Source organism: Phascolarctos cinereus, unplaced genomic scaffold (genome assembly GCF_003287225.1).
Source record: "Phascolarctos cinereus isolate Bilbo 61053 unplaced genomic scaffold, phaCin_HiC Scaffold_4;HRSCAF=312, whole genome shotgun sequence".
NCBI lineage: Eukaryota > Metazoa > Chordata > Mammalia > Diprotodontia > Phascolarctidae > Phascolarctos > Phascolarctos cinereus.
The window spans coordinates 130,381,784-130,404,665 of record NW_027555847.1 but is presented as its reverse complement, the minus strand read 5'-3'; the positions used below and the strand labels follow the sequence as shown (position 1 = coordinate 130,404,665).

At 42.9% G+C, this 22,882-nt stretch overlaps 1 protein-coding gene across 2 annotated transcripts in view; it reads left to right on the top strand.

Annotated features, from left to right (window-relative positions):
• The window catches only part of CACNA1H (calcium voltage-gated channel subunit alpha1 H), a 157,637-nt gene extending 144,988 nt beyond the window's left edge, over positions 1-12,649 (top strand). For both annotated transcript variants that reach the window (XM_078152594.1, XM_078152593.1), the window contains exons 32-33: positions 8,785-8,963; positions 9,742-12,649. In XM_078152594.1, coding sequence (XP_078008720.1) covers positions 8,785-8,963; positions 9,742-10,938 — 1,376 coding nt within the window. In that variant the 3' untranslated portion in view covers positions 10,939-12,649. The remainder of the gene's footprint in view (positions 1-8,784; positions 8,964-9,741) is intronic.
• The last annotated feature ends 10,233 nt before the right edge of the window (positions 12,650-22,882 follow it).

Genomic DNA, 22,882 nt, shown 5'->3' with positions numbered 1-22,882 from the left:
ATGTTGACTTGCAAAAGACCAATGCAGAAGTTCAATGTCCTTCTCAAAGCATGATTCCAGGGCATGACTTACAACCCTAAAGGCCACTATCCAGTTAGGGTGCTTCATGTGGGAATGACAAATGCTTCCAGGTCGAGGCGTGAAAGCACCTCTGGGTTTATGGTGTCCTGGGCAGAAGCAAAAGTGGTATTTTCATCACTGCAGACAGCTGAAGAAAAGAACATGGGAACTGAGCTAGACCTTCAGCTAGAAAGGGGAGTTTACTTCTTTGGTTATAACGGGGAAAAGAGGGTCAAGAAATAGTAGTGCTGATCAGGATCGATGGTGTGGTGATAGACTCAAAAGATAGCAAATCTGGGGCAGCTAGGTGGTGCAGTGGATAGAGCACTGGCCCTGAAATCAGGAGGACCTGAGTTCAAATCTGACCTCAGACCAAACACTTGGCACTTACTAGCTGTGTGATCCTGGGCAAGTCACTTGACCCTAATTGCCAAAAAATTAAAAATTAAAAAAAAAAAGAAAGCAGAACTGCTTTATTGCTCCACTTCAATTTGCCAAGGAGAATTAACTGCTATGCAGCCATGCCTCCTCCTTCTTATACTTGGGAAACTGGGATTTTTTTTTAATTTCACATGCATGGCATTATATTTATTCCTATTAAATTTCATCTTTTTATTTAAAAAACAAAAGAACAGGAAGACATGGGTTCAAGTCCTGCCTCTCATAAATACAGGCTGTGTGATCCTGTGCAGATCACTTAACCTCTAAGTGCTCTAGGCAATTCTCTAAAACTATAAGTTGCAGGGATGGTGCTGACCTAACTTGACAGCTGTGAAGAGTGCCTCATCTTCATGAGTTCAAATCCAGCCTCAGTCACTTACCAGCTATGTGACCCCAAGCAATTCACTTAGCCCTGTTTGCATCAGTTTCCTCATTTATAAAATGAAATGGAGAAGGAAATGGCAATCACTCCAGTATCTTTGCCAAGAAAACCCCAAATGGGGTGACAGAGAGTTGGACACAACTTAAACACACACACACACACACACACTTACTTCACAGGCATACTATAAGGAAGATGCTCTGCAAATCTCAAACCTCATCACAAATTCAGCAATGGTAATTATTCTTTTTATTTTGGGTAGCTAGGTAATGCAGTGGATTGCATGATGACCCTGGAGTCAGGAAAACTCATCTTCCTGAGTTCAAATCTTGCTTCAGACACTTAAGTAACCGTGTGACCCTGTGCAAGTCACTTAACTCTGTTTGTCTCAGTTTCCTTATCTGTAAAATGAGCTGGAAAAGGAAATGGCAAACCATTCCAGTATCTTTGCCAGAAAAACCCAAATGGGGTGACAAAGAGTCAGACGTGACTGAAACAACCGAACAGCAACAATAAAAATAAAGGGTATGATACAAACTGCAGGAAACTGAACCCTCTGAGGAGGAAGCAGATGCTTTTCCTCCAAGGGATGACCATATGGCTCCCTGAGTGCTGATGATCAAGTAGGAAAACATCAGTGAAGGTCAGAAGAAGAAGAGAGAAGTGATGGATTGGTTGTAGACTTCCGGATGAGCAGCAGCAAGGCAGCTATTTGTCCACCTAACGGTAGCAACAGAGAAGTCTGCTGTCTCCTGGAGTAGATATTTAAGACACAACAGAGAAAGACACCCCCCTCACCTCTGACTTTTAGATCTAATGACTGCTACCCACTTCGGGTGATTGTTATCCACTTAGACATAGAGGCAATCAAAGAAGCATTGCTGCTGGTTATGAAGTCTTATGTAAGAAACTGAAGACCTTCGGGGCACAGGTGCTATGTTCATCACTGTTGCTAATTGAAAACAAGAGCTTCAAAAGAGAAGGTGAAGAATTGGTTAAGAAGATGATACCCGAGAATGGGATTTCATTCTCTGAACTGTGGATTAAAATACAGACATGAGAGGCTTTTGACCAAGAATGGAGTACACATAATAAGAGTTGGTTTAAAAGAAGTATTCACCCTAAGTTCTATAAATCTAATCAAAAGGGCTTTAAAATGAAAAGGAAAGATTAAAAGAGAAAATTCTCCTTCTCTCTCTCTCTCTATCTCATATACACACACACACACACACACACACACACACACACACATAAGAATGAGAATGTGTGTATGTGTATCCATATTTAAGCTGTCTACGCAAACATGTATATTTATATAGACATATTTAAGTTATCTATATATAAAGACACATAGACATATATGAAGATCTGTCAAGCTACATATCATAGAGTTTTGCTATAAGGAAAGGAAGTGAACAGTAAGAAAACCCCAGAAGTTCATAACCAACACACAATCCAAAAAAGAAACCAGTGCTAAAATCTATGGCCTTAGATGTCCATATCCAAATGCACAAAATATAAGTAACAGATTGGGTAAAGTAGAAATCCTAATGCAAGAAAGCAAATTTGAACTCATATAGTTATAAAAAAAAATCTGTCCCCCAAAGCCAAAAAGGTTGGGGAAAGATCAGTTTGTTTCTTTAGTTATCACACAGAAAAGAAGGTTAAAACAGAGACAATAGTGCTGATCGAGGTTGCTGGTATGATGAAAGACTTGAAAGAAAGCAGAACTGCTCTGTTGCTTCTCTTTAATTTGCCAAGGAAACTGGAAAGCACAGGTAATTAGAGAGATAGTAAGAGAGCTGAACTGCCATTGACCAAGTCACTGAGTCCAGTTGAACTCCATCCCAGGATATTAAAAGTACTGGTGGCTATGCTTTAACAAGCCCCTGTCTGATGTTTGAAAGATCACAAGAGTAGAAGAGATGCCACAAGACTGGAGAAGAACAAATGTCCTGATTTTCAAAGGAAGGACAATCAAGTCTACCATCTCTAGATCACTGAGTTTGACTTCAATTCCTGGCCAGATTCCAGAACACATTAATAAAGTGATGGCTTCTAACTACCTTAAAAGAAAAAAAAAAGGAAGGATGATCACAAAAGCTATCACGGCAAGACTAGGTCACAATAGAATCACATGATTTCTGGAGGTTTGGTTTGGTTTGTTTTGTTTTGTAGGGAGGGATGTATTGGGAGTCAGGGTTACTTGATTGGCAGATCAGGGTAGGGCCATAAACAGAGTTTAGCTCGCTTTCCATAAAGCATTTGGCAGAACCTCTCATGCTGCTCTCACGCTGATTTAGCAGCGATGGATCCGACGAGACCTTTGAGGATGGGGAAGATATGGGCATGTTTGTAAGCAGTAGGGAAGAAGCCAATAGACAGGGAGAATTGAAGATAAGTGGGGGGGGGAATAATCAAAGGAGCAGTCTGCTGGGAAATACAAGATAGAACTAAATCTCTTGTTCATGTAGTGGAGTTTGCCATGACAAGAAGGGCCGCTCTTCATGTGAGACAGGGTGAAGAAGGAGATAGTAGCAGATGGTAGTGGCATCTGAATGAGGTGAAGTGAGGATGAAAGGAGAAGCAGAAGCTATCCACAAATGGTCACAATTTTTCCAGTGAAATATGAGGCAAGGTTCTGAGCTGAGAATGTGATGTGAGGGGGGGACCATAGGAGATTGAGGAAGGAAGATTGGGTTTGGAAAAAACCGTCTGTGGTGAAGTGGGCTAGTGAGTCAGGGAGGTGTTAAAGGCTTGCATTAAAGGCTTGCATTGCTGCAGCAAGGGTCCACGTGAGATTACATAACATCCATTTGTAGTGGACCCAATCAGCATGGTTTTGTGGTGTTTCCCAGCCTCAGTCAGTACCACATGAACAGGAGAGAAAGCAGCCAGTAGTGGGAGTAGTCAAAGACTGGGGTCTGGTAGGACAAGGCTGTGAGGTAATGAGATTCCTACTCTACTGGGAGACTTCCTAGCAAAAACAAGCTGAACAGTTGTTGAGGACGTTGGGGGAGAATTTCTGGTTCATTTCAGGGTTAGATAAGATGGCCTTTGAAGTCCTACTATTTGATGTTTAAATCTGATGTTAAAAAAAGGTTTACAAAGTGTTTTACCCATATCATCTCTTTAGAGCAGCCCTCTGAAGCCGATTTTAATTCTAACTCAAATGGTCAACTTCAAAGGACGTGTAGGTTTGCAGAGCATTTTGTAAGCTCACAGCATTGTGAGGTAGATAGTAAGTCCAACTCACATTTCTATAACCTTGTAAAGGCTGCAAAATACTTACTTGTAGTAGATCATATGTTAGGGTTATGAGGTCCATCCTCCAGGTGAGGAAACCAAAGCTCAGAGAAGATAGTCCACTCATGATTACACAGTTAGTAAATGTTAGAGCAGGAACTTGAACCAAGGTCTCCTGCTCTAGGTCCAGTGCTTGCAGCAACTAGGTAGCATAATGATTAGGGCTCTGGACCTATAGTCAGGAATAACTGAGTTGAAATCCAGCTTCAGGTACTTACTAGCTGTGACCCTGGGCAAGTCACTCAACTGCTGCCTGCCTCAGTTTCCTTATCTGTATACTAATAATATAATTATACAGATAATATATAGCACCTACCTCTCAGGGTTGTTGTGAGGATAAAATGAGATAATATTTGTAAAGCACTATATAAATGCTAGCTATTATTATTATTATTCCACCTTACCACACTTGTTCTCATAAGAAGGAAAATAGCAATGTAGCTGCCCAGGAATGAGGGCAGGTAGGTGGCACAGTGGATAGAGTGCCAGGGCTAGAGTTAGGAGGACCTGAGTTCAAATTCAGCCTCAGATACATACCAGCTGTATTACTATAGGCAAGTCACCTAACCCTGTTTGCCTCAGTTTCTCATCTATAAAATGAGCTGGAGAAGGAGATGGCAAACCACTCTACTGTCTTAACCAAGAAAACCCCAAATGGGGTCACAGAGTCAGACATGACCGAAACAACTCAACAACCACAGCTGCATAGGAAACAGTATTAAGGAACAAAGACAGAAACGATTCCCAGAGGTTCAAATGCTTATACAATACTATCCAATGTGAGTTAGGGAAAAAAAGTAAACTAAAGATCTGAAATAAAAATTAACTCATAGGTATCACAGACATTTGATATGGGACTTGTGAAATAATAGGGTAATATACTGGTATGCCTTGTGCAAAAGAAGCGGATTAGGCAATAAGGGCAGCAGACTAGTATTCTGTACCTTGGGCAAGTCACTATATTTCTGGGCCTCAGTTTCCTCATCTGTAAAAATTAAGGGGTTGTACTTGATTTCTAAGGTCCCTTCCAGTTTTGGTCCTTTAAGCAAGGATCTGGGATTCATCCACGTATCTACCCCTTTGCCTTTCATGCGTTGCTGTGGCCAGAAAACTCCATCACCTGGAAGTCATCCATCTGGTGATGAACCTCTCTGAATTTAGCTAGGCTGCTCCTCAGGAAACAGGCATACTCTCCATATCTGGGCCCATATTTTCAGCTTGACATAAGACTTGCCAGATTTTTTTATTCCACTGACAAACACTTCAAGAATCCAAGGCCATTTCCATAACATGGAAAGGCATCTGAATACACAGTAAGGCATATACACAGTAAAGCAGTGAGACAACAGTCATTTATTAAGCACTTACTATGTGCCAGGCATTGTGGCAAACACTGATGGTACAAATGCAAGCAAAAAGAAAGACAGTTCCTGCCCTCGAGGAGCTTACAGTCTAGTGGGGGGAAACAAGGCAGGGGACAGGATAGAGGGGGAATGTACCGTTGTGGGAGCATGGTGGGAAAGTCCAGAAGAGTCAGAAGTATATCCAAGAAGGGAATGAAGCATAGCTGGCCTGGAGTGGTCCCCAAAATGAAAGCCTCTAGATTGATTCATCAATGGGAGAAAGGGTCTGGCATGGCAAAGTGATGTTTCACAGGTATGAGCATATTCCAGGAGAGTCAGAAGCACAGTCTACAGAGGAATGGGTTGGATATTAGTGGAGAAAAACAATATAACAATATGGTAATCCATGAATCTGAAGTTTCATGGGGTGCATGCTGAAGAGCCTCTGGGGAAGAAAGATGAATTTGCCATGACAGTGGAAATGTACAGTCAGTCCAGATGGAGGAAATGGATAATGAGTTTTTGATGCAGATAACAAACTGGAACAGAGGCAAGATAGAGTTTTTGATAAAGAATTTTAACAGTCTGAGAAATCTGTTTTAGATCCCTTTTTGCCACTATCAGAACAGCTGAGACATCTTTGACTTTACTTGCTGATACCTTTATCTTCCAGAAGATGGAGGATATGATGAGGGGAACTGCTATTCTGGACCTGATTCTGACCAATAAGGAAGGACTTAAGTGGGGAAGTAAAAATAACAAAACCCTTGGGACACAGTGACCATGACATCTTGTCATTCCTGATAGTAAGAACACTAGGCATAGTTGAACATGAACGTTAGTCTTTAGGAGAACAGAATTCAAAAACTTCATAGAAGGGATTGATAGGATCCTATCCTAAAATTATGAAGAGGAAAGCTGACTCAAGAGAGATGAGATGCTCAAAAAGAGACATTCTGATCAGGTAATTGCAAATGAACCCAAAGAGTAAGAAAAGAGGTATCTTCAAAGAAATCAATGTGACCCAACAGGGAGCTTATCAGTCACCTCAACATCTTTCATGTAATCCCTCCTTTCCACTTCTATTGCAGCCTCAACATTTCTCATCAAAACTGCTTTTTCCTGCTTCCGTTGTCTAATCTACCTTCCATAACTCTATATGAGTAATCTTTCTATTGCAACCTTCTGGTTTCTCTGAAATCTTCATTGCCTACCAAATAAAGTATAAACTCTTGATCCTGGCATTGAAGGCCTTCTGTAACCTGTCTATAACCCACTTTTCCAACCTTAGCTCATGCTTCTACCCATCCCATCCTTTACGTTCTAGCCAAACTGGAAGACCACAGGCCCCGTTCTCCTCCTTGTTTTCCCATCTCTGAATCTTCTCATCTCTCATCTGTCTTCAGTGCCTGGGACTGGCCTCACCATTCCCCACCACCCCCCGTCTCCTTCCATTAAAGTCACTGTCTTTCTTCAAGGCCCAACTCATGGGCTATCTCCTCCATGAAGTTTTCATTGAATACCCTTTCTCTTCAACGTGAAAGTGATTTCTTTTTCCTCAGATTTTTCATTAACATTTTCCTGAAACTGTCCTCAGAGAACCCTGTTCTTTGATCTTTAAATTCCTCTGTAGTCTAATTTTTAAATCTAGAGGGCTAGCCTTGGAGTCAGGAGCACCAGCGTTCAAATCCTGCCCCTAACGCATACTAGTCAAATTACTTACAAAAAGTCACTTAACTCATCAGTGCCCTCAGGCAACTCTCTAAAGCTATTCCTGCTGATGATTGCTGATCTTTATGGGTAAAGGGAGTTTCTAGGACAAAAATAAAAATCTCTAAAAAAATCTTGACTCAAGGTCAACTGAGCCTTCTGGTCATCTATTCACCAAGCTAGCCAGGGTCAATGGGTTCAAAGATCTATCATACCCTGATTCCTCATTCCCTGCCACCATTTTACCTTCATATTGCCACCATGTCCAATTGCAATTAATCTAGTAACTCAGGTAATCTTTAATCCAGTACCTGTTCCTTATCTCTATCTCTCTGTCTCTCTTTCCTCCGGGTTTGTGTGAGTCTCTCTGTCTCTGTATCTCTGTCTCTTTCTGTCTCTCTGTCTCTCTCTTTCTGTCTATCCCTCTCTCTCTCTCTCTCTCTCTCTCTCTCTCTCTCTCACACACACACACACACACACACACACACAAATCGGTGTGCTAATTCTAGCTTTATTCACAAAGAAAAAATATTAATTGAGACATAAAAAGATACAAGTAACTGAAAGTGCATAGAAAGAAATTTCTGTGTCATAAACTGGGTGGCTACCCAGTTTATTAATCTCTCACAAAGTGTTTTCTTAACCCCTATCCCCATGTGCCCATCTTTGTGTTCAGCTATGCAATGGAAAAGACAGAGAAGATGTAGACCCAAATCCTAGCTATGGAAAGCTTACTGTCTTTGGGAGGCAAAGAGAGAGGAAATCTAGATCCTACCTTCAGGCAGCTCATATTGGAGAGAAACAGAAAAAGGAGAAACAGACGCAATGCTCAGACTTGAGAAGTTCATGGTCAGGGAGAGACAGAAGGAACAAATCTGGGCCCTAAATTTGAAGAGTTCCCCATTGAGGAAAGAGGAAAAGAGCAGCTCTGGACCCTGCACCTGGATAGCTCACAAGCCAGGAAGTGACAAATAAGGAGATCTGGGCCCCCAGAGGGGCTCACAGTAGTCTAGGAAAGAAGATACACATGTGAGATTTTAAAATATGATTTAGAGGTCACAAAGAGTGGTTCTGATTGTAAGCAAAATCTGATGAGTGCAATAGAGAAAGAAATCTGTCCAGGCTGGCAGAGATGGTAGGTACATTTTCTTAGTTTCAGCTGACTGAATTACATTCTGGGAAAGGGTAATGGCAAGTCCCTTAATGCCAGGGCACTGAGCACGTGTTCAGAGGCTCAGACTGCTATCGCCCTCTGGCTCTGATTAATTGATCCCCCTCAACCCTGGCTCAGACACCCAGCCACATCCTTATTCCCCACCTAACCTCAACCCCAGGCTGAACCCTAACTCCAAACCCTGATCCTATTTCCAAACTGAGCCCTAATCCAACCCCAGTCTAACTCACTAACCAGCTCCAGTTTCAGCCCTACCCCTGGATCCATACTAACTTCTATTTTTCATCTCCAAGACCCTTCCTTGCTGCTGTGTGTGTAAGGTGGCTTTTGGCATTGTTTTGGGGGTTTTTTTTCTCCTCCATTTCTAGGCTCAGTCACCTCTGTTCACTCCCAACCTGTGGAATCCTGTTCAGCCCTGCAAGTCCCGGTGGAAAATGCCTCACTCCCAGCCGCATCTGGGTCTTCCCTTTCTGCCCGTGCTGAGGTTCCAAGGTCCTCACAAAGCACTCCGAGGTCACCAAGCCTGAGTAGGCTGCTCTGTAGACAGGTAGGAAGCCAATAGCTATGATTCCCCATCTTCCAGCCACCTGACCTAAGGTTATTGAATTGTTGAGTTGTTTTGTTTTATTTTTGCCTTCTTCCTGCAGGAAAAAGATATATAATTATCCACATTCCTTCTATGGGTCCAATACTCTATAAAGTATCTCACCTGATCTCTACAATAGGTCTGGGAGGGAAGGAAGGAGGAAAGAGGTAGACAAAGAATTATCCCCATTTGACAGACGAGGAAACTTGGTCCCCTGGAGGTTTAATAGTTTAAGTCTCTTTTGTCTCCAAGGTCTTTTGATTTTATGATTTGCACACTTCTACAGTAGTGAATTAGGGGCAGAGATGGGGCTAGAACCCAGGTTTTCTGATACTCCCCTGCCTCACCCCTCAATCCAGAGTTATTTGCTTTTCTAGATTCTAAATCTCCCAGACCTTAAGGGAATCTGTCCCTAGACCATGTTGTTCATGATCTTCAGAGCATGCTACTCATTCCTGCATCTGCCCAGACCTTTAGCTTTCTCTTGGGGGCTCTGTGCACCTACAAGGTTGAATCCCACATTCTAAGTCAGAGGCTGAGGCAGGCAGCCTTTAGCCACAGAGCAGGATATGCCCAGCCTAGGGAGACCCCAGTGGTAGTTGACCCTGGAGATGGAGCAACTGCTCCCAGGACCAACTGAAGGGAGCAGCTTGGGTAAGTGTGGTTCCCCTTGATTCCTCCAAATACCTCCAGGAAGATGTCCCCTAACCTGCCCCATCGTCTTGTGTTTGACTTACAGGAAGCCTTGCGGACTGATTCTCTTGAAGGTCAAATTGCAGATTCTAGGGACAACCTTACAGGAGAGCCCAGTGAGAAAAGCCAGCCAAAGCGGGGCCCAGCGGGCAGCCTGGGTGCCTCCCTGATGTGCCTCAGCCCTCTCTCCCTGCCAGGCACACCACCTCGCTCTCCAGCCTCATCCCCACACTCCCGCCCTGCCAGCGTCCGCACCCGTAAGCACACCTTTGGCCAACGAAGTATTCCCAAGAGGCCCACTGGGCAGAGCGGAGACCCCACCACAGACCCTGAGACCTCAGACCCGGCTGACGAGGAGGTGAGTCACATCAACAGCTCAGCCCGGGCATGGAGGCCCCAGACGGAGGCTCGCAGCCACTCAGCTTCCACCTTCACTTCCCCAGCCCGAAAGCCCTCTGCTTCCCCTAGTGAGGGCCATGTGGGGAGCAGTGGGCAGGACAAAGACCTGAAGAAGTTCTACAGTGTTGATGCCCAGGGCTTCTTGGACAAACCCAACTGGGCCGATGACCAGCGGCGCCACTCGGTAGAGGTCTGCTCATCCATCAGTGACGGGGATAGCATCTATGAGGAGTCTGGGGAGAAAAAGGCCAGGCCATCTGGCCCAACTGAGGCTGAGCCTGCCCCAGGGATACGAAGAAAGAAGAAGATGAGTCCCCCTTGTATTTCCATCGATCCTCCCACAGAGGATGAAGGCACCGCAGCTCCTCGCCCCCCAGTGTCTGAGAGCAGTGCGACCACTCTGAGGAGGAGGACGCCATCTTGTGAGGCTACCCCAACCCCCATAGCCTCCCATAGGGACTCCCTGGAGCAGGGAGAGAGTGCAGCAAGTGGGGCTGATATGCCCCCCAAAGGGGAGTGGCGAGTCCCGGGCCAGTGCCGGGCAGAGCTCCTAATGGTTCCCAACTTCTCCTTTGAGCCACCAGATACGGGCTCTCCAAGTAGTAGTCACTTTTTGGACAGTGGCCAGGCCATGCCTGCCATCTCCCGGCCAGATGTGGGAGATTCCCCCATTGGGACAACAACTGCCATGGAACTCCAAAAAACAGAGCATTTCAAATCTTCTGGAGACCCCCCTGAGAAAGGCCAGGAACTCCTCCTCACTGTTCCCCAAAGCCCCCAGAAGAAGTCAGGACCAGCCCCCACAACACCCACTACAGATGATCGAATAGATGAGCCAGTATAGCTTTGGGGATGGGTGTCACTAAGGGCTTTGATGCTCAGATTTAGGTCCATGCCCAGCAGGGGAGGGGGACAGAAGGGGATGGCAAGAATGCAGCCCCACTCTGGCAGAGCTGGGCTGAGCTGGGATTGCCCAGGGCCCGGGCCCAGGTCGGGGCTGTGACCCCGTAGGTTTGCAGGAGGGCCAGGCAGTGGGGCCTACCATTGGAGCCGATCCCAGCCAGGGGGCAGGGAGGGCAATGCAAACATATTTTTCTTTTGGAAACAGTACAGGGAAGTCGCTTTTTTGCCCCCCATAAGCCTCAATCACATTGATTCAGGTTTGGGTTCTTTTTTTTTTTCCCCGCCTCTAAACGGCACCTTATTGTGTAGAAATGACACAGTACTTGAAAGTGCCCGGGCGACGTGAGCTGTACAGTGTCTGTATATCAGCAGTTCTATAAATAGAAATAATGTATTTGTGAGATAAAAAAAGAAAATGACAAAAAAAAATCTGTCTTCATAATGCACATATTTTTATAGAGAATAATCCAAAATGTTGGCCATTAACCTCCTTCCACAGCTAAGAGGTGTTTCCTTGTGTTTAATGTGGGAGTGAATTTCTTTTTCATTTTCTCTTCCTTCCTTTCCCCTTCTCATCTCCTTCTTGTCATCTTCTCAACATCACTTTGCAGGGGACATTTCTGGGTGTCTCCCTCTCTTCGTTTCAAGAAGCATCATGTTCTCCCTCTGGGGAGAGCCAAACCACTACTGACTAGGGCAATAATATAGCATCATCCTTTCCCTTCTTCATCCTTCACTCCTCTCGTCCCTTCCCCACTCCCAAGCAATCTTCCCATAGTATGTGTGACTTTTTGGTGTTTTATTTGACATTTTCTCTTCCTACCAATTCAGGTTAAATGTCGCAATAATCTGAAAAGATGTACTCAATGTTTAGCTTCTTGGGCCCAAAGGCCTTGGAGAAGGTGGAGGGAGAAAGGGAGGGTGTGGGTGTGGGGTGGGGGAGGCAGGGCAAGGAGGAATCCAAATGAATAAATGTTAAATTATTGAAGAAATATATTTTGTTTGCTGCAGTCATAGTAAGTGATTGGCACCAGATGGAAAGGTTGAACACATTTGTCCTTGGCCCCATTCTTGGTCAGCATTTAAGCTGATACTGTTCTCTTCAACCACCAGGGGAGGGTAAGGGTAATTCTATTGCTGATTCTCCTCTACTCTCGCCACCCCCATCCCCAACACAGTCTCTCCTCCCTACCTCATTTCCCCTCTTCAGTATTGGAGGGTGGGGAGGAGGGTGATACCCAAGAAAGACCACAGGTGTGTATGCATATGTGCATTGGTGAGTAGCATAGGGCCTCTATAAAGCTTCTAGTTGACATTAGCTCTTATGTGCCCTAGTCCTGCTGTGTCTCCACCACTTGGAGAAATTTCTTACTTCCCATTCTAGCCCTCTCCATATAATGGTTCCACCAATAGAAAGTTGTTGTTCTATGAAGAAGAAAAAAAAAAGAAAAAGAACCTAATCATAATGATGACAAACACAATGATAATACACCTGGCATTATGGTACTCTGCAATTAGCCATCAGCTGCCAATAATCCCCAGATGCCTCATATTCATGCATTCACCTTGTACCGTCTGTTATTGATGCGTTCATTATGCAAAACAAGAAAAATGTATCTTGTTTCACATGTATTAAACTATATAAACTGGAAGTGTGGACTGAATTTCTAAGTTGAGAGGGTGGGATGTCCTGTGTTCACCCCCAGACCTGGGAGCTCGGCTTAAAATGGTGATTCCATCCCTTTGCTTTGCCCCCAACCTAAATGTCGAATCTAAGAAAAGTAGAATTTTTCATTCATTCATTCATGGGTTCATTCAATCAGCAAACACGTATAGAGTCCCATAAGGAAAAATGGCAACATTGTAGAGTGGAAAGTTAGCCAACAGACATTTATTAAGCACCTACTATGTGCTCGGGATATCAAAGCAAAAGGCAGTCCATGAATTTAGAATCAGATGACCTAAGTTCAGATCCTAACTCTTCCACTCACTATCTGTATGACTTTGAATGTCACTTCTCTGGGCCTTGGTTTCCTCATTTGTAAAATAAAGTTGGATTAAATGACCTCTAAGGTTCCTTTGAGTTCTGAATCTATGATCCTGTGGTCCCTTCCACACTGTACCCCCCTATCCCCAAAGCATAAACCTTAGTCCAATTTTAGGAGGTAGAAAGGGATGACAGAAAGAGGAATAGCTTACTTGGTAAGGGAAAGACCCTCCTCAGACTTCTGAGCTTTACCTGGTGTGTCCTTGGAGTTCTCACTCTTGTCTCTGGCTTCTCCCATAAGATGTGGCTTTTGAAAGGCAGGCCAGACAAAGCGTCTGAGCAGTGATGAGACTTGGGCCTGACAGCAGCTAGCCATTTTCACAACCAAGACTCAAGTCCACTAAAAGGGATAAAATGTTCAGCCAGTTTGTAGTTCCTCAATAGCCTTTGCTAATTTTGGGGCTCAGATGGCAGAAGGGGAAGTGCCCATGATAGGAAACAGGAAAAATAAATATCCAGGGGCACCATGTATACTCGAAAGCATGAGTGAAGTAGAAAAAGAATTGGATGGGGTGTTGAAACTTGAATCTCCCAGAACTAGTATCCTGGCACTTCCAGCAGCTCACTCTCATACCACTTTGCCTGACATCTCCCTTGCATTTATCTTATTCTCTCTTAAATCTAGTTCTTTATGTAGATCATTAGATGATAGATTGATAGAGTATGTATGTATATACACATATGTACTTGTATATATTTTTTCCTTCCTCAGATTCCTCAGATTTTCCTTCTTTAGATTTCCTTCCTTAGTTTAGATTATAAGTTCCTTACACAAAAGATGTTATATCTACCTTTCTATCAATGCAGAGTACAGAACATTGCTCAAAGTAGGTGTGCAATAAATGTTTGTTGAATTTAATTGAATTCAGCCCCTTACATTGGTAAAGAATTTTGATATCCATTATCTCATAAATGTAAACTGCTACTTATTCAAGCACAGAATGGGAGAGATAGGACTAGATCACAATTCACACATGAAAAGCCTGGGATTTTTATTAGCCAAAAGTTAAATGTGATTCAACAGTGTGACATAATAGCTAAGAAAGCTCAACTGGTCTTGGACCACATCAAATAAGATCTAATGTTCCAAGGTGGGAAGGTGAGAGCTCCACTCTCTTTTGCCCTGGTAAAACTGTATCTGACATATTTATCGTGTTCAATTTGGGGCTTCTCATTTTAGGAGGGTCTTTGACAAGGTGGCATGTATCCAGAGGAGGGCAATGAGGATGGTAAGAGAACTCAAAACTGTCATAAAAGAATAATTTGAAGAAGCTGGGGATCTTTAGCCTGAAAAAGAATGCTTAGGAAGAATGTCATCAGATTGCAAATATTTAAAGGACTATGGAAGGGGAAGCAGACTTGTTTACTTGGCATTAAAGAGAAACCTAAGACTATGAGTGGAGGCTACAGGAATCATATTTAGATTTAACCTAATGAACACTTTCCTAACAATTAGAACTATCCAACAATGGAATGGATTATTTTAGAAGTAGGCAGTTCCCCATCCTTAGGAGTATTCAAGCAGAGACTTGACCATCTGCCTGTGGTATGTAGAGCAGATTCATCTCTCACGTAGAAGTTAGACAACACTTCTGAGGTCTTCTCTGAAATCTTCACAATACACATGTGAGGTCAGTGGGGCTAGTATTCTCTTGCTTTACGATGATAAAATTAAGATCTAGAATTAAATGATATGACTTGCAGAAGGTTATGTAGTTATAGACATTCTATTTTTTCCATGAACTAGATATTGACCATAACCACACATTAACTCCTTCTTCTCTGGAGGAAAAAAAATACAGATAAAGAAAAGAATGAGAAGTTCCCAGAACCCCAGCAAAATAGCAAGAGGTGAGACCAGAACAAGGACTGCCTGCACCCCAAGCAAGAAAAGCACCAGGCCAACCTGCCTCTGTCCATTCTCCTTCCTTGTACTTTCTTCCTACCAAGCTCTGGTTTCTAGCACATGCAACCAACTGGTCCTTTTCCCTTTTCCTTTGTGTCTATGTCTATGTCTCTTACTAAGAACTTGCCCAAATACCAATTTCCACATCTCTGATAGACCCTTAATAAGTGAGCAGCAGGTTTCTGCCTCTTCTATCTGCTCTTCAAGGTCAGACCTATTACTATCAAGTGGAATCACAGAAGGTTAGAGCTACAAAAAACTATCAGGGTTACATAGACCAACCTCTTGTTTTTACAAAGGAAATTGAGGTCCAGAGATTAACTCGAAAGTCACAGTTAGTAAGTGACAAACAAAATGGAGCCCACATCTTCTAATTCTTAAGTCTATGTTATAAGGCCTCTTTCCTCTTCTGCTCCTCTTAAGAAGCTTGGACACTAAAGTCTCAAAACCAATCACCTAACCTCTCTGGGGAAAGGAGTCACCCAGGGTCAGTCTCAGAGGAAACATTGAGCTATTACAAAGATGCCTTGTCTCTCAGACTGGCCCTAGATGGCTTCATTCACCAGTCATCAAATTTCAAAGATTCAGAAAGTGAGCATTTTCTTAGCAAGTGGGGAGGTAAGTAATGGCTTTACATGAGAAGTGTGGAGCTTAACAAGTATGTTTCTGGTATCATATATGGTAGCAGGCAATGTCCAAGGGATGCTTAGGATGGTTCCATCTAATGCAGGTAGTGCCCCATTAGGCCAACAAAGCCACTAAGCCATCATAAATACTCCAGAGTGGAAATTGATGCCAAAGAATAGGAAAGAATCTAGATTCTAGTAGAATCTCCAGAGGGATTGTCAATGACTTGGAGACAGAGATGGCATGCTTATCAAATGATAAGAAACTGGGAGGCAGAGCTAATCCTGGAGAAGCAGAAATATTGTATTGCATGACAGAATCAAGATTCAAATTTTAATTGGTTAGAATATAGGACCAAATCTAATAAGGTAAAATGTAATAGGGGTAAATGTTAAGGCCTATAGTTGGATTCAAAAAAATCAATTGTACTTTGTACAGATGGGAAAGATGTGAACTGACAAAAGTTCATGTGAAAAAGACCTAGGTACTTTAGCAGTTGATGGGCAAAATGTGAGTTAGCAGTGTGATGTGGCAGCCAAAAAAACCTAATGGAAACTTAGATGACACTCACTGGTATATAGCATGTAGAAAGAAAGAGGCCATAGTCCCATTGTGCTCTGCCCTGATGAGACCACATCTGCATCATTATGCCCAAAGGCCAGGAGAATGGTTAGAAATAACACACAAGTTGGAGTTTCTTTTGAAAAGTGATCTTTATTGACATATTTTTATATTGCCTAAATTTCTACATTTCCCCTGTATCCCTCCCTCTGCTCCTTCCCAGAGAATCATGCTTTATAATAATTTTTTTTCCCTAAGAGGAAGAGGAAAAAAATTCAATGAAATAAATCAATGCACCAAAAAAATTACCACACCATGGACCTCTACTCCTTTGTCTTCTTGTCTCTTTTGGGGAGCCAAGATTGGTCTTTATTATGTCAACATTCAGTTTTGGTTCCTTTGTGCTGGTTGTTCTTTCCATTTGTGTCTGGTGAGCAGATTTTTTCCTGGCTCTACTTACTTCACTTTGCATTAGTTTATATAGCTTTCCATTCAGGCACCAATTCTCCATTTTCATCACGCTTTACATTAATTTACTACACGGTCATTCTGTAATCTAAGGGAATTTGTTGTTGTTCGGTCGTTCCAGTCATGAGACTAACCTCATTTGGGGTTTTCTCAGCAAAGATACTGGAGTGGTTCGCCATTTCCTTCTCCAGCTCATTTTACAAAGGAGAAAACTGAAGCAAACAGGGGTAACTGACTTGCCCAGGCTCTCTCAGCTAGTAAGTGTCTGAGGCCAGATCTGAATTCAGTTCTTCCTGACTCCATGCATGGTTCTCTATCCACTGAGCCACCTGGCTCAGTGTTTTGCTTCTAATTCTTTGCACCACAAAAAGTACAACTATAAATATTTTGGTGGACACGGGCCCTATCTTTTTTATCAATGTCCGCCTTGAAGTACATACCTGGCAGTGTTATCTTTGGGTCAAAGGATATGTATATTTTAGTCATACACATAATACACATGTTCCAATGTATGTTACAATCCCGTTCATGGAAGACTCTCCTCTGGTCTGTCTCAAGAAGGTCTAGCTCCTAACCATTTCTTATTCAATAGCAGGTCTTTCTCCAACTTGCACCTTATTGATGGGGAGCTAATTAGAACAAAGAGTCTAGGAGAGCAAAACTAGAGGAATAAACCTGGGCCCTTCCCTTGGGGAACTTATAATATGGCTGGAAAGAAGGTGAAAGAACCACCTTGGACCCTCTCTAAAACCTAAGATAAGGCTAGCTCTGTCCCTGACACTGGTTGTAAGGGGGGGGGGAGGGCACAGTGCAGGTAAAACCAACCAGAGCTATGAATTCCACTCCTTCTCCTGTAACAGAAGGAGCCTGAAACCTCTTCTCAGCTTTCATGGACTCTACACTCCTCACCAATATACATTCTAACATTTTCTCAATGTGGTTAGTAGGAAGAGTCTATCTATCTATTTTATTTTATGCATTTAAAAACATTATTCTGAGAAAGGATCCATAGGTTTCACCAGACTGTCAAAAGGGTCCATGACCTAGAAAAGTCAAGTAGCTCTCATGTGTGAACTCACGCAAAATGAAATCAGCAAACCCAGGAAAACAATATATACAATGACTATTATAATGGAAGTGGAAAGACCAAAAACACAGGTAAGAAGGGCCAGGTTATAAAAAGTTTAAAAGTCAAGCAGACAATTTTACATTTGATCCTGGAGGCAATAGGGAACCTATGGAGTTTAATGACTAGGGCAGTGACATGGTCAGACCTGTGATTTAGGAAGATCATTTTAATAGCTTGGTGGAGGATGGAATGGAATGGGGAAAGAGTCAAAGCAGAGAGGCCAACTGGAAGGCTAGTGCAATAGTCTAGATGTGAGGTGATGAGGGTCTACATCAGGGCGGTGGTGGTGTCAGAGTTCAGAAAGAGGAAGGAGGTACATAAGATGGACAGACTTGGTAGCAGATCGAACATGGGGGCTGCCCCATCAGGCCCAGATAAATCATCCAGCCCAGATAAACTACATCCCAGGGTATTGAAAGGACTAGTGGATGTGATTACCAAGCTCCTGTCAGCTCTCTATGTTTGAGGATTGAAGAGATGTTACAGGACTAAAAAAATATAGCTATCTTTTTTTTTAAGAGTGTGTCATTTGAAAGCTACAGGCCAACAAATCTTGCTTTTGATTCCCAATGAGGTTTTTTTATGTAGTGTTGAAGCTGATGGGCATGATAGAGCACAGCTGTAATCCCTGCAACAAAGGGAGCAGAGGCTTGTGGATCACTAAAGCTCAGAAGTCTTGACCTGCAGTGGGCTAAGCTACTTGGGTGTCCACAATAAGTCAGGCACCAATATGGTGAGCCTTCAGGATCAAGGGGGCAATAGGCTGCCTAAATGGGGCAAGATAGCCCCCTTCAGAAGTGGAACAGGTCAAAGCTCCTACACTGATCAGTAAAGGGACTGGGCCTACAAGCAGCCACTGTACTTCTAGCCTGGACAAGATAGGGAGATCCAATCCCAAAAAAGAATTAATAATAATTTTTAGAAGGAATGAAGTGCTAAAGGTGTCATTAGAGAACATCTCAGAAAGGTAGCAGGAATCACAAATAGCCAGCATTGTTTCATCAAGAACAGATCAATTTATTCTCTTTTTTTGGTAGAGTTACTAGACTGGTTGGTAGACTAGAGAAATACTGTAGAAATAATCTACCTAGATCTTATCAAAGCATTTGACAAAGCTTGTTGACAGGGTGAACATGTCCATGGGCTATATGATGGTACAATTAGGTTGCTTCAAAATTGGTTGAATGACAAGCTGCAAAGAGAAGACATGAATGGCTCAACATCAAAAACATCTCCCGTAGACACCCCAGAAAATCTGTGTTTACTCTGTGCCACTTAATGCCTTTAGCAACGATTTGGATAAAGGCAGAGTGGCATTCTCAGCAATTTTGCAGATGACACAAAGCTGGGAGGGAGAGCCAGCAATGTGAATGACAGTCAGGGTCCCAAATGATCTTGACCATCAAATCAAAAAGTAATTTAATTGGGATCATTGTGAAGTCTCATGTGAATTCAAAAAATTAGTTCCCAAAGGCAAGATGAGGAAGGCATGCTTAGACAGAAGTTGATTTGACCGATTGATTGATTAGTCTTGAAAAAATCTGGGGATTTCAGAGGGCCGCAAGCTCAATATAAGTCAACTATTGGCTATGGCAGCTGAAAAAGTTAATACAAATTGAAGCAGAATGGAGAGAAGCAGGATATCCAAGACCGGGTCAGTGATGGTACTGCCATATACTGGCCTGCTCAATGTAGGGGGCCAGATTTCAGGAGGACCTTAACAAATTGAAGACAAGTTGAGGGAAGCAACAAGGAAGATGAAGGGCCTCAAGATCAGGGCATATGAGGATAAGGTGAAGGAGCTAAAGATGTTTAACATTGAGAAAAGAAGATTTAGAGAGAACAAGAGGAAACTGGATACTACAATGGATAGAGCTCTTGGCCAGAAGTCAGGAAGACCAAATCCAGCTTATACACTAGCTGTGTGACCTTGAGCAAATAAATCACTTAACCTCTGTTTCCTCAACTATTAAAAAGTGGGGATAATAATAGAACCTACTTCCCAGGGCCATTATGAAAATTAAATGATGTAATATTTGTAATGCACTTAGCACAGTGCCTGGCACATAGTAGACACTTAATAAATGCATGTTTCCTTCCTTTCTATCTTCAAGAATTTGAAGGGTGGTGATTGGAAGAGAGACTCTTTCATTCCTTCCATCTCTATACAGCTCTATGCATCAAGCCCTGGTTTCTACTGTGTTCTTATCCCATATCACATTTCAAATCAGATATTTCATAAGTATTTCAAATTCAGCTTTTCCAAAATGGAACTCATTGTCTTTCTTCCCAAACACACCCCTCTTCAGAACTTCCCTACTACCATCTAGAGCACCGCCATCATCTTTGCAGTCTCCCAGTTTCAAAGCTTTAGTGTCATCTACATCACCTCACACTTACTCACTCCATATATCTATTCATGTGTTCAACTTTGCCATTTCTACCTCTGCAACAAACATCATTCACATCTGTCCTTTTCTTTCTACCCACAATAGCCATCCCTCTAGTGCAGGACCTCATTACCTCTTGCCTTACCATTAAGAACCTATTGCAGGGGCAGCTAGGTGGCACAGTAAATAGAGCACTGGCCCTGGAGTCAGGAGGACCTGAGTTCAAATTCAGCCACATAATACTTACTAGCTATATGACTCTGGGTAAGTCATTTAACCCCAATTGCCTTGCAAAAAAAAAAAAAACCATTGCAATAGCACCAGAATATCACCTCCCAGGTCTTAGATGTCATGCTTGTCTTCAATTTACATTAAGTTTTTCAGCTGCCCTATCCAGCAATTGACTCAAATTGATTTTACAGTCCTCTAAAACTCCCAGATCTTTTCAAAATTAATCAATTAGTCAAATTAACATCTGTCTAACCATGCCTTCTTTATCTTGCCTTTGGGAACTGATTTTTAAGAAGATATTGTAATAGTTTCTGAATTGGTCTCCCTGTTCACTCCAATACATTCTCTACAGAGCTGCCAAAGTGATTTCCTTTTTTTTTTTTTTTGGTTAGGCAATGGGGTTAAGTGACTTGCCCAGGGTCACACAGCTAGTAAGTGTTATGTGTCTGAGGCCGGATTTGAACTCAGGTCCTCCTGAATTGAGTGCAGTGATCTTCCTTAAGCATAGATCTGACCATCTGACCACTCTGCTCAATAAACTCTGGTGGGGAGGGGTGGAAGGAAATAAGCCTTTATATAGTGCCTACTACATGCTAGGCACCACACACATTTATGAATATTTTATTTGATCCGTACAACATCCCTGTGAGGCAACTGCTATTATTATCCTAATTTTGCAGTTGAGAAAACTGAGGCAGACAGAAGTAAAGTGACTTGCCCAAGGCCACACAGCTAGTAAGTGTCTGAGGCCAGATTTGAACTCAAGTCTTCTGGACTCCAGGCCCTGAGTTCAAATCTAGCCTCAGACACTAGCTGTGAGTCCTTGAGCAAGTCACTTTAAACCTTCATCTTCCTCAGTTTTCTCAACTGTAAAATGGGAATAATAATAGCACCCGCCTCCATTGGTTGTTGTGAGGACTAAATAAGATAATGCCTGTAAAATACCGAGCACATAGAAGGCATTTGTTTCCTTCCTTCCTTTCACTTGTCAGTTGTGTTACAGTGATATAGAGAGGCTTCTAATGATACAGAAAGGCTCAAGAACAGGTTGAATTAGGTAACCTCTAAGGTCCTTTCTCCCTTCCAACTCAGTGATTATCTACATGATAGAGAAGGTGTAAACCCCAGCTCTACTCTGGAGGGATCATGCACAATCCTCAGGGGTCTCACAGTCTAGGGAAAGACTGAGAAGGAATGGACCTAGGGTTTGCAGCTGCTTACAGCCAAGGACACACTACCATTATTGAGGCATCTTTAAGAGGAGGGGTTCAGAAACTCCATCCCTCAGGCTCCCTGTGTCTCTGCCAACATCTGCCATAACATAGCAGAAAACAGTGCAGTACTGCAGAAAAAAAAGAGACTGAAAAAGGAGAGGGGTGGGCCAAGTTCAAGTCCTGGCCCTCCTATAAATCCCACTGGGTGGCCTTGGCTAAGGAAGGTTAGCCCTCTGTCCATCAGTTTTTCCTTCTGTAAAATGAAGAGATTGAATTAGGCGATTTCTAGGTTCTCTTCCAGCTCTGATATCCTAATTTGCTTTGGTTTTTAAAAATTAACAAGCATTACAAAGTGCTCGGTCCAATACAGTCCATAGCAAGGAGATAGAGTGTGAGGTGCAAGCCTTTGGTCATAGATTTTGGAAGGGACCTTAGTGGACCTCAAGAGGATTTCAAACTCCCTCGTTTTATGGATGAGAAAAGTAAAGGCCAGACAGCTAAAGACACTTGGCCACACAGGTAGTCGCTGCCTGAAGCAGAAGTCCAACCAAGTCCCACTGACCCCCAAGTTCTCTATCTCTGATGTCCTCATCTATATCTTGCCACTGGACCCAAATGGCTCCCAAGGAGAGAGTGAGACTGGCGATTTTGCACAGCCCTGTCTCACTTTAATGCAATTCACTTGAAAGTCAAGACATCACCTTCCTAATGTCATTGGTCTTCTTCAAGAACGAAGGACGAGGGGGCAGCTAGGTGGATAGAGCACCGGCCCTGAAGTCAGGAGGACTTGAGTTCAAATCCGGCCTCAGACCAAACACTTGACACTTACCAGCTGTGTGACCTGGACAAGTCACTTAACCCCGCAAAAAAAAAAAAGGACAAACAACAATATGTGAGCAGTAGTATCTGCCCCAGTGGGGACCCAACTGACCAATTCCAGTTGAGCAATGTTACTTCTTCCTTCCTTCCTTCCTTCCTTCCTTCCTTCCTTCCTCTCCCTCCTCTCCCTTTGTCCACATAAGGAATCATACCCTTTCCTGTGGGTGCTCTGCCCAAAGGAATATAAGTTTTGATCACTGAAACGTCACAAAATATTTTGGGATTTAGGGGATAGATTTCTTTTTTTTCCTTTTTCTCTTCCCTACTTTTTTATTTTATCATTTTTTTAAAAGTTGGATAATTAACTTCTTTGCCCTGTGTAGTTTCATTTATGATTTCTTGAAATGCAGCATTGGAAAACCAGGCTTTGATGAAGGCCACTGGGATTCAAATGGAGCTGCTCAGTTTGATGAGTTCCCCTAATTCATTTGAC